This window comes from Hyaena hyaena, unplaced genomic scaffold (assembly GCF_003009895.1).
Source record: "Hyaena hyaena isolate Hyena2069 unplaced genomic scaffold, ASM300989v1 scaffold_65, whole genome shotgun sequence".
In the NCBI taxonomy this organism is placed as follows: Eukaryota; Metazoa; Chordata; class Mammalia; order Carnivora; family Hyaenidae; genus Hyaena; species Hyaena hyaena.
This window is the reverse complement of record NW_024080697.1, coordinates 3424679-3439433: the sequence shown is the minus strand read 5'-3', so window position 1 is coordinate 3439433 and position 14755 is coordinate 3424679. Positions and strand designations below refer to the sequence as shown.

Sequence of the window (14755 nt, the reverse complement as noted above, 5' to 3'; positions counted from 1 at the left end):
GGATGAGCCCCTCAAGCCTAGAGAAGCCACCTGGGTGGCAGGAATGCATGAGCAAGGCTTGCTCCTCCCAAGCCTTTTCTGCTTTAACGGAGCAGAGGTGCTGTTGGGGGCTTTCTGCAGCAGCGGGGGGCGGGCGGACGCGGGATGGCCCGGCAGGCCTGGTACCTACCTAATCGCAGGATGGAGAAGAAGAGTATCCAGAAGAGACCCAGGAGTGGCGCGAAAATGGCCTGGTAGACAGCAGCCATGTGGATCTGCTCGTTGAGTTTGGTGGGCGCGTAGGAGTAGTACATGTTATAGCGGTCCGTGACGTGCTTCATGCACAGGTACAGCAGGCCTGGGTGGGGGAGGCAGGAAGACCGAGGCGCGCTCGCTGGCTGCTCCCTCGGCCAGGACCCTGTGCTGTCCCAAGGCTCCCCAGGCCCGAGAAGCCCGAAGCAGGTCTGTCAGGGCAGAGAGAGCTGAGGACGGGGCGTGGGAGCTGTGTGGTGCCGAGCCCTGGGGCCGCCAGCTTCCCTTGGGCCCCCAGAGCCTATTCTGCCAATTTGGCGAAGGATCATTCACTGGAAAGACAGCCTCTGTTTGCAGCTATCCAGCCTCCCTTGATGCGGCCCCAGACCCCTCTTTTCTCTGCCGACAGCCCGCCCCAGGTCTCCTAAGTCTCCGGAGGGTGGCCTGTGGGGCTCAGCCTTGGAGGTGGCCGAGGGAAGACTCACCAAAAGGGACAATGATAGGGCAGGTGATGCTGTAGGCGACCACCACGCTGAAGACGTTCATCATCCACGCGTACTCGCGCCCGTACTGGAAGTCCATGGCCTGGCTCTAGGGCAGAAGGCAGGGGTCACCGAGGTGGCTGTGTCCCCTTGGCTCGGCCGCTTCTGTGGCTCCTTGTCTATCCCCTGGGAGCCGGGAGGCAGCTCAGGCCTGGAGGCAGGCTCCCTTGCGGCCCCGGCACACTTCACCTCTCCCCTCGGGTCCCTCCTGCTTCCAGCAGGCCCCCCTTCCTGACGCCCTCCCAAAGGGAACTCTGAAGGCTGTGCGCAGGGAAGGGCCCGGCCCCCACCTTTCTGATGTGGACTCTCTCTGGCTCCGACCTGGAGAAGAAGAGGCGGATGCTGTACAGGAAGAGGGACCCCAGGCGCAACAGCTCCATGCCTGTCCCAAGCAAAGCTGACGTGATCACGTAGTTGACGAAGAAGGCGCCATTGTCTGGCAGGAACACACACCTGGCCGCAGGGAGAGTGAAGGACAGCACAGGAGCCAGAGGGAGAGGGAAAGGGCAGGGATACAGAAAGGGGGGTGGAGGATGGAGATGGGGATTATAAGCTTCATATACACATGTGCCCCCAGCCCAATTTAAGTCAATGCGGAGCCTTCTGAGCAGGGATGAGGTTGGTCTACATCGTGTAGATGTGTTGGGAAATACATGCAACTGGTTTGATCTAAAGCAGGGGTGCTTGATCCGGATCCATAGACCCCAGAGAGTCCACGAGTAGAAACTTGGGAGGCCTGTGACCTTGACTAGTGAAAAAAATTGCATCTTTAGTTTCACTCACCTCTAACTTCAGTCTAGCATTTCTTTCCATTAAGAACATGAGCAACCAATCACAGCAATGTCAGCTATGGCTGTGAGTCTGTCACCAGTTGACACCAGATATTTTCATATCACATTTCCATTGCTGGTGATATCTGACATCACTATTTGCACTCGCCATCCCTTCCAAGTGATGGTAGTTATTAAACAGGCTGCTGAATCGCACCTGCTAACTTTATGTGACAGACATTTTCCTGCCTGTGGCTGCCTACGTTACATGGCTGGCCAGCATCAGCTGGGAGTCACTCAGCTACTTGAACGAATGGCCACTTTGCCTGTTCTCACATTGGTGACCCAGGCATCTCTGTGGCTGTCCGGTGTCCCCATCTATACAAGTCTATCCATTTGTTTGAGAAGAAAAATCTGTGAGCTCCCTGGATATATTTAAGAACTCCTTCAAAAACTATTCTTTTTTGATTGTGTCACAGTTGAGTCACGGACCTACTTTCTCATACGCTGTATTGAAGATATTGAGCTCACCAAAGATGAACTCATTCATCTTAGGGAGAAAAAAGTCCAACTTATCACAATTATAGTTTAACTGTAGAAACCTTAGAGAATTCTGGCCCTTGCCCTATAAAGCAGGCTGTGAAAGCTTGGGTGTCATTTGCAACAGGACATCTTTGGAAATTGGGATTTTCAATATTTGAACCTGAAAACAACACAAAACAAAATCAAAGCTGACTGGATGTCCAACATGATCCACATGTTGCTTCATCAAAGATCCCACCATCCCACCCCAACTTAATGTTCTTCTGTCAGCTAACAGTACCACACTGATGCTTTTAGAACAATGAAATATGGGGGTGCCTTGGTGGCTCAGTCGGTTAAGCATCTGACTCTTGATTTTGGCTCAGGTCATGATTTTACACTCTGTGGGATCGAGCTCTGCACTGGGCTCTGTGGTGACAGTGCAAAGCCTGCTTGGGATTCTCTCTCTCCCTCCTCTCAAAATAAATTAATAAAATTAAAAAAATAAATAAATAAAACAATAAAATGTAACTTCAGCTTGCTTGTGTTTAAAATCCACTGACCTGTTATGAAATGTGTTCATAAAGATTTTATGACAAATTTGACTTTTCTAATATTTTGATAACAATATTTCAGTATAATTGGTTTTCCTTGTAATCCAGGTATTTCGTGCATCTACAGACAGCTATTCAGAGGATATGCAAAACTGGCAAAATCTGAATGAGCGGACTGTATCAATGTCAATATCCTGGTTGTGATACCGTCCTCTGGTTATGTGAAATGTTACCAGAGACGGGAACTGGGAAAAGAGTACACGGAACATTGTGGGGGCAATTTCCTGTCAATCTACAATTATTTCCAAAACTTCATTCAGTGAAGGGATCCCTGGGCTTTACCAGGTTGCCAAATGGGTCCACGGCCTAGGAAAGGTTAAGAGCTTGCTTAACGAGAGCCTTTGCGTGCATTCGTCTCTACCTGTGTGAGCACATAAAGGACATGCATATCTATCTGGTGTGGACCCACAGACGCCCCAGCGTACGCTGGGAGTACACCTGTAGCATGCACTCTAGTACTCACTGGAACCGGATGGATGCCTGCTCCAGATAGTAGATGTCAAAGAGCCAGCGGAAAAAGACATCCAAACTAGAAACAAGTACAAGGTAGGCCTTCTGGTTAATGAACTTGTGAGCTCTGTTCTTCTTGGCCTGGCTTCCCCCCTGCGGTCTTCCCTCTGTCAGTCCCCAGAGACTCTTGCATTCTAGTATTCCAGCTGCACAGCCTACTGTCTCTCTGCCTTCTTAATGCCGCCCCCCCCCACCCCGCCGCCCCCCAACCCTTTGGCTTCTCATCTCAAGGCCACTTCTAGCAAACTTTCACCAGGCATCCCTCCCCCAGTGCTCGCTCTCTCTCTTTCTCTTCCAAATTTCTATTGCACGTTGGCTGCATTTTTTTCCACCTTGGGCTCTCAGTTAGCTGATAGGCATGCATGGCTCGTCTCCCCGGCTGGACAATAAGCTCTTTGAAGGCAGAGCTGACAGCTACACCTTAGAGTTTCACATGACGCCTGGCTCATGCTAGGCTCGTGACAGGCACAAGACTGTCCTTTGAGGAACGGATTTGCCGCAAGCACAAGCAGGCCTACAGTACCTGAAAGAGGAGGTTCTAACTCTAGGGTGAGCCTGTTTGAGAGAGGAGGGATAATTGGAGGTGAGGTACCTGGTCAGTCCCATAGAGGGCAGAATAACCACCATGAACACCAGAAAGATGTAGCACTTGTTTACTATGATCAGATTCTGACTTGATCTAAAGGGAACAAAGAAATACGCGGTAAGAACCAGGGACCTAACTACAGAATGAAGGGAAAGACAGAGGCAGCTACCTCAGCTAGAAAATTGGTTAAACAGTGCATACCAATGCCATCCCCACAGAGCACTGAGAGCGAGGCTGCAGCGTAATCAACTAGTGATGCCTGCCTTGGGCACAGGACGGGGAGGAAGGGTACACACAAGCTGTGTGGCTCGACGCCTTTGTTAGAGGGACATTACCAATGACACTCGGGATCCCTGCAGTTTTAATAATCAACATAAGCCCTGTTCTTGGCCAGATAAAAGACCAGTAAGGGCTTCTGTCAGGACAAACCCCTTGGCTTATTGCCTACTGGATGGTAGGAGCTTCCGGTGCAGGAAATAACTTTCAGGACCCACATAGCCTTCTGGTAGAAGGAGGTCCACCTGCCCCAGGATATGGTAAATACTTTCTACCCAATCAGCTACTGCCATAGAACAATTAGGACCAAGCAGCTATTAGAGCTAAATAGCTCCTATTGTTTAAAATGTGGGCGTTGCAAGGGCTATAGATGTCTACAGTCAGATTGAGTTCACGGCCTCCATGGCAACAGCCTCCCTGACTCTGCAGACGAGTCCTGCTCTTTCCTCCTCACCCGGTGCCTTCTGTCTGGAGTTCCTAGCACGTTTCCCTGCTACAGCTCCATCCCCCCAGTGCATGGCTGGAGGCTATGGGGGCAGCCCAAGAAGGGCTTGGTTTGGGCCTCACATGTCTGATATGGTGGCCCTATCTCAGGGTCCCTGAGGCCAGAGCCCAGAGACAACTCAGACCCCACTTTCAAAAAAAAAAAAAAATCTGTTAGTCTTTCAGGATGGTTTTGGGTATCAAATCCACCCCATGTCAATTCCATTCCTTAGGTCAGATGGCTGGTAGGGGAGGGGGCAGGGGAAGGGGCCGGGGCTCAGTGAACAGCAGGGAGGCTGGGAGAGGAAGCCCCCCATCTCACCTGGTCCAGTGGGCCTCTAGGAAGGCAGAGAAGTAGACCATCAGGGGCATTATCACTGTAAATGCCCAGAGCATCAGGGAGGGGAAGAACTGGGTTATGACCGGGTTCTGTAGGGAAGAGTGGAGGAGGGCAAAGACACATCAGTGCAAGAAGCGCCCCTTCCCTTTTTGGGCTACCCCCGCTTCTCTCACACCTCTGGCCTTGTCTTCCCCAGCTTAGTCCCAGAGAAGGCTTGGTTTCCCCGAGGCTGCGCAGCGGACCTGGCCTTCTTCGTCAGCCTTCCTGGCCAGGGGTCTGCCTGGCTGGGGGCAAGCAGGGGCCGAAACCCCAAGGTCAAGTTCTGTCCTCAAGGGGCACAGGTCTTCCAGGCTGAGGTCCCTAGAGGGATGGCCTGGGATTTCCCTGGTGGCTACGCCCGAGGGCCAGAGCCAGCTGTTGTCACTGATACAGCAGCATTCACAGAGAAGACACTACCTTCCCTGTGATGTCGTGTGAAAGGAGGTAGAGAAGTGGGTGAGGCGTGAAGTAAGAATCCCTAGGGCAGTGCTCGTGGGCCCGCTGTGAGCTTGACAGGGAGGGCGGGAGCAAGCAGCAGCAGGCGTGTGGCCTGACTGTGCATGCGTGTGTTGCTGGAGTAGGCATGGGGAAAACACGGAGTGGAGGCCTTCCAGGCCCATTATAATGGCCTTGAGGCTATAGGATTTGGAGATGGGCCAGTCCAGTGACGCTGACGTCCCACGTCAGTATGAAGCATCCTCTAACTCCAGGGGTGGCCCCTCCAGGGCCCATCGCCCCATTGGAGTGGGTGTGTCTGGCAGGAGGGAAGTGGAGGTCCCACTTTCTTGGATGGCTGCATTGGAGCTAACCTCACTCTTCCCCACCCTCAACCCTAATGCCTGACACCAGGGACCCCAGCTCTAGAGAAAGTGGGGAGTGCAGAGAGGTCACACTTGCATCCCTTTGAACCTGCTGTACCTCCAGCCGGCATAGGGCGACCCAATCTAAAGAAGCCCTCCAAGCCCCCTCTTGACTGCACCGCCCATCCCCTGCCCAGCTCACCCCAGAACCTGCCTGTAGCACCACCACCCCCTTTCCTTCCTCGCCAGCTCCAGTTCCTAAATAGGCAACGACCTGTGAATCCATCCCCTTTAGAACAAAGGAAAATCTACACCACCATCTACACCGCCGTGGCCACCTCCACAGTGGGGGAGGTGCACAGGCTCTGGAGCCGAGTTCCAGGAGCCCCCCCCCCCATCCCATCCTCGCCTGGGCTCTTCCCTCATCTCCTCGGGGCCCCCACGCCTGGCCTGAGCCGAGGAGGCACCTGCAGGTTCTCAATGGGGCGGGTGACGTTGTACATGTCGATGGTGTTGATGATGATGGCAGGCGTGGTGAGGAAGAAGAAGAGGAAGAAGAGGAAGGTGTTGATTGCGATAAAGCGGGCCCACCACTGGAAGCGGCGGACGGACAGGTGTTTCCTGGGGAGGGATGGAGGAGGGAGATGCACTTAGGACCTCGGGTCCCGGCCACTGGATGGCCGCCATGTGCAGCTTCCTGCACGCCAGCTGTAGACTCAGACTGCCCTGGTCTAATTCAGCCCCCTGGGCCCAGACTTGCTTGCAACGGGCCCTGGATCTTCCCCTCAGTCACACCCTTTGTAAGGGTACTTGTGGCGGGCTGGGTTTGGGGGTGGGCCGAGGCTGTGGGTGGGAGCCATACATGGGTAACAGAGTAGAAGAACAGGTCCCGATTCCCTTCCCACCCCTTCTTCAATCTCAGCGAACCTTGAAGGAGCAGGGTGGGGACGGGGGGAGAGCTGGGGGAGGTGCTTACCAAATAATGTCTTTAGGGTGTGGGGCAAGGGCAATCCTCCAGTGGTAGGATTTGACGATGGTGGACACCGAGGACTGCTGGGGGGGCACGCCACACTGGATGTACTTGTAATCTTGCTGGATGCTGCAGAGACGGGGACAGGAGACAGAGGTCTGGGTGTGAGGACAACAGACTCTCATGCCAGACCTCTCCCCACTTCCTAGGGATTCTTGAAGCCTCTTAGGACATTAGAAGTGGGCAGTTCCTAAAGCCTAGTCACGGGAGGAAAGGGGCACCAGAGTGGGGACAGCCCCTGGAGGGAGGGGACCACAGGGTTCTCATTTAATGTCCTTCCCCCTTAATAGCAATGACAGCACAAAGACATGCTCTTTCTTTGAGGTTGGTGCAGGAGGTACTAATTTCAGCCTCATCTTAGTATTAATAGCTACCATGTGAGTTCTCTCTCTGTGCCTGTCACTGTGCTAATGGTTGATGAATGCAACCCCAATTGCACAGATTGCTAAATTGAGGGGCCTGAAGATACAACCAAAGAGGGGCAGATGCCAGCCCTGGGGCCTTTGGCTTTCTAATTCACATTTCTGCTGTAATTAAACCCGAGACCCTCTCTACCAAATGACAGTGTATTGGAAAAGAAACAGGGCTATCTTACATTGGTATACTGTTTTATATAACATACATACTAGCAGAACACATATCCATTCTTATCCCTGAGAGGTGGATAGGGAAGATAGAAGTAACCAAATTTGACAGGAAAGAAATTGAAGAGTTTAGGTGACTTGCAAAATTGCACACAGTCGTATCTGACTAAATTCTAGGCTGCCCCACTGCTCCTTTGTAGGGTGTGGGTGGGTGGGGACAAAGAGTCACGTACAATCAGACTCCCTAAGAGAGAGGAGGGCCCCCACAATCCTCAAGGGACTGATTCTGGGGTTCCCATCTATTTGACCCTGTCCTGAGGATCCTGCCAGAACATTCCAGAGTGCATCTAACCCACTCCCTATCAAGGCAGAGCCGCCAGAGGCTGGGGCAGAGGAGGGAGAAGGCTGTAAGGCCTGTAAGGGGACGCCTGCAGCAGGAGAGGAGAAAGAGCAAGTAGAGCTTCTCCACCCTGACTCTTTCACCTGTGGTGAGGAAAGGAGTAATTTGTAACAGGGCCTGGAAGAGGAACCAGGAGGTCTACTTTGACCACCTCCGTGCTGAAGCAAGGACCTATGGGAATGGGGAGCCCAGGGCCTGGGTATCTCTGGAGACAAGCTGAGTCTGGCAGCTGTGGGGAAATGGATGCAGACATGCTCTGGAAAGCAAGGTGGCAGCTGCCTGTGGAGAACATAGAGGGGTGGAGGGGCCGTCAGAATATGGCAAACTGGAGGGAGGTTCTCTCTCCTTCTCCCCTTGACTGGAATGAGGTGAAAGAGGATGGTTCTAGGGAAGCAGAAGCCCACTCTCAGGGCTAGGCTGGGCAAGCTGTTGGCCCTGGCACTCACTGCTTCGTCATCCTGGCGTCCTGGAAGGTGACAAAGATCAGGTCCAGACGCTTCAGCCGAACGCGGTTGAACTCAGCATTGAACTCATCAGTCAGCTGCTCCTCCAGTTCGCTATAATATTGTTCTGCATCTACCTGGGGGGAGATTTGGCCCTCAGAGCTGGAGGGAAGGCCTCACCTGGGCAGGAGGCCTCTTTCCACTTGGAGCTGGTTCCATTCCCAACTCCCTTCCAAGCCTGGCAAAGAGCTCGGGATCCCAGTGGGCTCCAAGATCCCAACTTGAGAACAGGAGGCTGTGATTTTGAAATTAGCTCCCTGCTCTCAGATCTGGGGGAGGTAAGGCACACCTGGGGATTAGGGGGTGCTTTTGGACTTGGGCTGGACTCTAATGGAGTGATAGAATGTATCTGCAGCATTTTGGGGGGAGGGGGATGATTCTTTTTCTGGACCGGCTAGAGTTCAGTCCTGCCCTGCGGCCTCCCCCTAGCCATGGTGGTTGGGTGGTGAGACGGAGCCAGGTGCCTTCAAATGTTTCTGTCCTAGCCCCTTTAAAAGCCCAAGGCCTGGCAGCCTACAGCAGTCTCCTGTGTTCTCTCTGGTCCTCCCATCCAAGACTAGAAGTGGGCATGGGCAAGCCTCCCTGGGTCACACAAGAAAGGCGTCAGCTCCTCTACATTCTCAACAGGGAGGCAGGAGGGAGGAGGAGGGAAAGGAAGGGAGGAGCTGGGTGCCACAGCACTAGAGCAGATCTGAATGCGCCCCAAGGATACAGAGCCCTGAACAGGGCTGGAGACCCAGTGCTCTGCCCCTCCTCTGTCGTGTCCCCCGATGCCCAGGCCAGGTACCTCTTTGAAGCAGGTCCAGCAACTGCAAAAGCACAGGCGGGAACAGGGGTGGATCTTGATCATCACCTTCCCATTCTTCTTGGCCTTGGCAGTGTAGTAGAGCCGGCCCCGCATCGCATGGCGCCTATTGGCCAGTGGGCATTGGGAGGAAGGATCTTGTGGCCTGGGGCCGAGCAGAGCCACACCCTCCCCTTGCACTCCCACCCCAGATCCAGACAGACCCTGCTGCAGACTCACCTCTGATCATCCAAATCGATCAGGGTCCTGACGTCATAGCAGAAGTGCACTCTGGTCACTACGCATCCTGGATAGGCCTCACTGCAGCCACAGACATGGATGCTGAGCCAGCCTGTGGCGCTGGGGATGTGCCATCCTACCCACACTATCCCCGTCCCAGAACTAGAGCCCTCAGGCTGAGTGGCTCAGCTGTCTGTGGTCCTTGGTTCTTGGATGGGAGACCCCATTCCTCATTCCTAAGGTCAAATTTCAGAGTTGATCCCTGGTCATCTAAGATTTGCCACATCCTCCCCATATGGTTTAGAATAGAGCCAGGGGGAAGAGCTAGAAATCGCTGCCCACGAGAGAGAATTAGCTCCTGAGGCTAGGACCTTGAGTCACTAGCCTCATCCAGGATGATCTGCTCTAGATAACTGTGGTCCAGGAGCTTGCTGGGCATTTGGCTGGAGCAACGAGGGAAGGGAGAATTCTACCCACCACATGCATGCCATGCGGGAAGTCCCCTGACTTCAGAAAGCCTGCTCTGGCCACAGGGCCTCCCCCATTCTGGAAAGCTATCCTGAGCCAAGACCTGGGGTGTCTCTCTCACTTCACCATCCTATGCCAACCTATACCCACATGAAGAATTAGGCAGGGTTACCGGGAAGAGGCAATCCATGCTTCAGCCCATTTGACCGACTTACTGAAAATGCTTAATGATGATTTCTGGGTCTTGGATGTCTGTGGGGACGTAGGTGATCATTAGTGTCCTGGTAACCTAAGTGGGGAAGGCAAATGGAGAAAGAAGAGTGTGTTTACACAGGACTCCTGGATGTCTGGGTCTTGGGTGGCCCGGAACTGTCTGGAATAGGCTTGCTACTCAACCAGGCTGCCCCCCCGCCCCCGCTGGGTACGTTCAGTGCCAGCTTCCCTGGCCTATGTCCCTGGGGTCAGCAGGCTGGGGGCTGCGAGAAGCTGCAGGCTGGCATGCCAGCCTCTGTTATTCTCTGTGATCCTGCTGCGGGCCCCCTGCTAACCAGGGCTGAGGTCAAGGGAGAAAGCGCCAGAGGCTATACCACGCCAGGCGGGATGGCCAGTGGCTGCTCACGCTCCTGGGCTGACCGTTTGGCCCTGCTGTCGTTCTGGCCTCCCCGCGCCTCCGCTATGCCACCAGGAGTCACGTGAGGTCAGTGGGAGCGTCTCCAACATTACACTGAGCAGGGGGGTTAGGAGGTCAGCTAGACTCTGGGGAGATGATGCAGGAGCCCTTCAAACCTCACATTTTATTCTGTGAGCGGGAAATGGCTTCCCGAGCCATCCCCTCAGGGTGACAGTGAGCTGCGAGATAGGGGTCTCAGCAGAAACTTCTGGAGACAAAAAGGAAAGTTGATGGAGCTGAGTCCACACTGGTGGGGGGGGGGGTGTCAAAGCTGCTAGGCCTGCAGACCAAAGCATTCGGGGTAACCTTTCGGGATGTATGGATTGCGTTCTGGGCAGGGTAGAGTGTGTCAGGCCTTTAGGATGGGAGCTGATCCTACATCCAGCTCTGGATGGCTGAGGACGGAGCTGAGGGTGTCAGTCTTCACGGTTTCCCTTTCCCACCACAGCCTGGACGGCCCTCACACCCTTCCCTTGCTGGGGCGGGTGCGGGTGCAGGTGCAGATGAGGCTGCGGGTGCGGGTGAGGTTGTGGGTGTGGGTGAGGGTGAGGGGATGGGTGAGGGTGGGTGTGGGGGTGCGGGTGTGGGTGCAGGTGCACATGGGGCTGTGGGTGCGGCTACAAGTGCACGTGGGGGTGCGAGTGCGGGTGCAGGTGCGGGTGAGGGGGGTGTGGGAGTGCAGGTGCAGGTGTGTGTGAGGGTGGGTATGGGAGTGCGGTGCAGGTGCACGTGGGGGTGAGGGTAAGGGTGGGTGTGGGAGTGCGGGTGCAGGTGCAGGTGCGGGTGTGGGTGCGGGTGAGGGTGGGGGTGTGGGTGTGGGTGCGGGTGAGGGTGGGTGTGAGAGTGCGGGTGAGGGTGTGGGTGCAGGTGAGGGGGTGGGTGAGGGTGTGGGTGCAGGTGAGGGTGTGGGTGCTGGTGCAGATGAGGGTGGGGGTGCAGATGAGGGTGTGGGTGCGGGTGAGGGTGAGGGTGCAGGTGCAGGTGGGGGTGTAGGTGAGGGGGTGGGTGCAGGTGAGGGTTTGGGTTTGAGTGAAGGTGTGGGTGCGGATGAGGAGGTGGGTGTGATGTGTTGTGGGTGCGGGTGAGGATATGGTGAGGGTGCGCATGTGGCTCAGGCAGGCACCTCTGCGAGCCCACCTGCAGCCCGGAGGCCTCATCTCTTCACCCTGGGGGCAGCTGTGCGCTTCAAGCCCTAGGACTGCCAATGCCAGCGAGCAAGGTGTGAAGAGTTAGAGCCCCAAATGCAGCCTCCACTGCTGATGGATGGGTTGGTGGGAAAGTGCCCGACTGCCCCTCCCCCCCACACTCAGGCTGGGAAAACTGGAGGGTGCATGTTCCACCTGATTCCCAGGCCACCCGAAGTGTGAGCCTCTTATTTGCATCTTCTCTCTTCCATTCTCCCACCCCAAGGTTTTTCCTAGGATCACCTTCAAAACAGATGAGTGCTGTGCCATCCTTTATCTTAGAGCCTGCTTGGGAGGTGGGGTGCGGTGACCCAAACCAGGACAGTGAGGATACTGGGCCAGGACCTGGGGTCCCTGACCCCAGAAACTGTGGAAGGGCAAGGAACTCGGGCAGGGGGCACTGAGCACTTAGGATGGAAGCCCCCCTGATGGCCCAGAGGTTTGTTAACCCTTTATTTGCAGATGGTGGCAGTCCAGGGGTCTTCGGAGAGGGGCCAGGCAGCAGGGTATAGGGGTAGGGGGCACCTGGGAGCAGCTATTTGCCAGCCGGCTCAGAAGAGTTTGTCATTTAACCAACCAGGACAGCTGTGCTAGGTGTCAGGTGCTGATTTCCTGGCCTAAGGGCGGGAGACTTGTGCCACTCAGGTGACACTGTCCCCTAGTGGTGTGCAGAATGCACCCATCTGGGATGCCTCTGAAGGCTGGCCGTGGGATGGTCCAGCTCTGGCTGGGAGGGAGCAGTTCCGGGAGTCCAGTTTGCTTACTCACCTTGTAGCTCTTCTTGGGCACAAACCCTAAACAGTGATGAGCCATGAACATGAGGTTAATGATGAAATAGAGGAAGGAGAAGCAGCTATGCAGCCACAGGACCTTACTCCTGCCGGGAACAAGACACAGGAGGGGTGAGACTACCCTTTCCCATCCCATCCACTTCTCCCCTGGGCCACCCTCTGGTGCATCCAGACCCTGGGACACCTTGGACAGCATGGCCATGGTTAAGGAGCAGGTGCCCCATGTCAGCTGTTAATGACTAACATTTATTGAACACTTACTATATGCCAGACCCAGGCTGGGACTAGATGCTTTATGTACATTTTCTCACTAGACCGTAACACCATACGAGGTTGGTACTGTGTCTATCTTCATTTGATCAGAGTGGCGGGTGACCTGCCCAAGGTCACTGCTGGCTATGGCAGCGCTGGGAGGTGAGCCCGGGCAGAGGAAGCACTTGGGACTCCTCACCGCAGTGCTGTGCTGCTGGTGGCCGTGGCTCAGGCCCCCACAGCAGCCCGACAGCCCACATGGGGGGGCCATCTGACCTCTGTGGCGAGGGACAGGGGGTCAAACTCACACCCAGAGGGAGAAGGGCCCGGCGGGTTTGCTCTGCCTCTCCTGGGGTAGGAAGGGCAGTGGCACGCAGGCTCTGGGCTCAGATGATGTTGTCCCCAGGCATCGGGCCAAGCTGACTGTTCAGAAATAGGGCCCACCTTATTTGGTGCGATCTGAGGAGAGAAAAGCTGCCTGGCTTCAAAATATCTCCTCGCCACTCATCCCTGTGCCTGACATTTCACGTAACATCCCCCAACCAGCTAGGTGTCTCAATCCTCCATTCCTCAGAGCGGCCAAGTTTATATGGTCTCTAAGGAACATTCCAGCTCTCTGCCAATATGGATTTATGGGTTTTGAAGGTCTTTTCCTGCCTTGTTAAAACTAACATCTTAGGGATGCATGGGTGACTTAGTCGGTTAAGCCTCTCACTTCAGCTCAAGTCATGATCTCACAGTTCGTGAGTTCAAACCCCACATCGGGCTCTGTGCTGACAGCTCAGTGCCTGGAGCCTGCTTCAGATTCTGTGTCTCCCTCTCTCTCTCTCTGCCCCTCCCCTGCTCATGCTCTGTCTCTCTCAAAAATAAACATTAAAAAAATTTAATAAAAATAAATAAAAACTAACACCTTGTTGGGAAGGTATAGGCACTGTACCCCGGTGGCTGGCCTAGGAGAAGCTGATGGAGTCTGCTCTGGTGTTGGTAGCCCTGGGTGGGGGGGAGGAGATGGCTGGAAGGGGAGCTAAGAGCATGCCACACTCCCATTCTGCTGACCTGGGGAGTAGGATAGATTGCAGGGTGCAGGGGCAGAGGGGCCAGGGTGGGGCAGGAGTGTGTGAACCCGCGCTCACACCTGCTGCTTCAGCTTTGTCAGGAAGTCAGCCACGCCGGCAGACACACCCAGGAGGCCCGTTTTCTCAGCACGGGCCGGCAGGGCCACATCTGTCTTAGTACAAATTGATCTGGCCACCAATCAGGTTGGCTGCTGTTGAAATCCACGAAATCATGTCCACCAGTTCTTCCTCCTCCACGGACTAGTAATGAAGCCGGGGCGGGGGTGCACTGCCCCAGACCCAGGGCCAGCTAATGGCAGAGGTGGGGCATGAACCCAGCTCATGTGGCTCCTCAGCCCCCCTGCTGTGGAATCAGGTGTACACTTTATTCGATTATATGAGAGTTAACTTGCACTATTTTGTGGGCAGAAAATAATACCTTAAGCCTCTGCTTGCTACAGCGTTTTTGCCACTTGGGAGCTGGACGTGTTAAAACAATCAGGGCTGTCTTTCCAAGTCTTCAGGAACGGCCAGTTTGGGTAGCTGTACCTACTGTCTACCTACTGCAGATATGGGGACACTGAGGCAGCAAGAGTCCTGCCCCCCCCCCCCAAGAGAATGTACCTCTGGCATCCCACTCAGTACATGGGTCCCAAGGAAACCAGGCCTTTCTTAACAGCAAAGCAATACCGATGTTTTTGACCCACACATTGGACCTTCTCTCCCCACCAATGCCCCAGCCAGTAGATCGGGAGGTAAGAAGGGCAGGTACCTACTCTATGGAGACATTGACAATGGTGGTCCGACCGAAGTGACTACTCCAATCTGAAAGAGAAGAAAGTGACTGACCTCAAGGCTGTTTCCTTGATTGAAGGAGTGGGGGTGGGGGATGGGGGCACTTGGATTCAAGGTTCCCAAATGAATGCCTGGGGTCTAGAGATGCTTGCTCACATCCTGCCCTTCCTTCTTGTTCTCCAGAACTTGCCTAGTTGGGGCTCTACAGGCAAATCTCGATGAGGCATCCCCAGGGGCCAACTGGAATGAGGCAGACACCAGTATATGCTTCTTGAAGCAGCCCAGG

General features: G+C 54.7%; 1 protein-coding gene across 4 annotated transcripts in view; it reads right to left on the bottom strand.

Moving 5' to 3' along the window:
- TMEM63C (transmembrane protein 63C) overlaps window positions 1-14755 on the bottom strand; it is a 76657-nt gene that overhangs the window by 7013 nt on the left and 54889 nt on the right. For all 4 annotated transcript variants that reach the window (XR_005528455.1, XR_005528454.1, XM_039232199.1 and 1 more), the window contains exons 9-22: window positions 14451-14499; window positions 12345-12453; window positions 9938-10011; window positions 9255-9335; window positions 9018-9141; window positions 8174-8307; window positions 6690-6812; window positions 6181-6334; window positions 4857-4963; window positions 3782-3868; window positions 3143-3208; window positions 1064-1226; window positions 717-822; window positions 170-337 (exon numbers count right to left, since the gene is read on the bottom strand). Coding sequence is in view for 2 of the 4 variants with exons in the window: in XM_039232199.1 (XP_039088130.1) it covers window positions 170-337; window positions 717-822; window positions 1064-1226; window positions 3143-3208; window positions 3782-3868; window positions 4857-4963; window positions 6181-6334; window positions 6690-6812; window positions 8174-8307; window positions 9018-9141; window positions 9255-9335; window positions 9938-10011; window positions 12345-12453; window positions 14451-14499 (1545 nt within the window). In the remaining 2 variants the exon portion in view is untranslated. The remainder of the gene's footprint in view (window positions 1-169; window positions 338-716; window positions 823-1063; window positions 1227-3142; window positions 3209-3781; window positions 3869-4856; window positions 4964-6180; window positions 6335-6689; window positions 6813-8173; window positions 8308-9017; window positions 9142-9254; window positions 9336-9937; window positions 10012-12344; window positions 12454-14450; window positions 14500-14755) is intronic.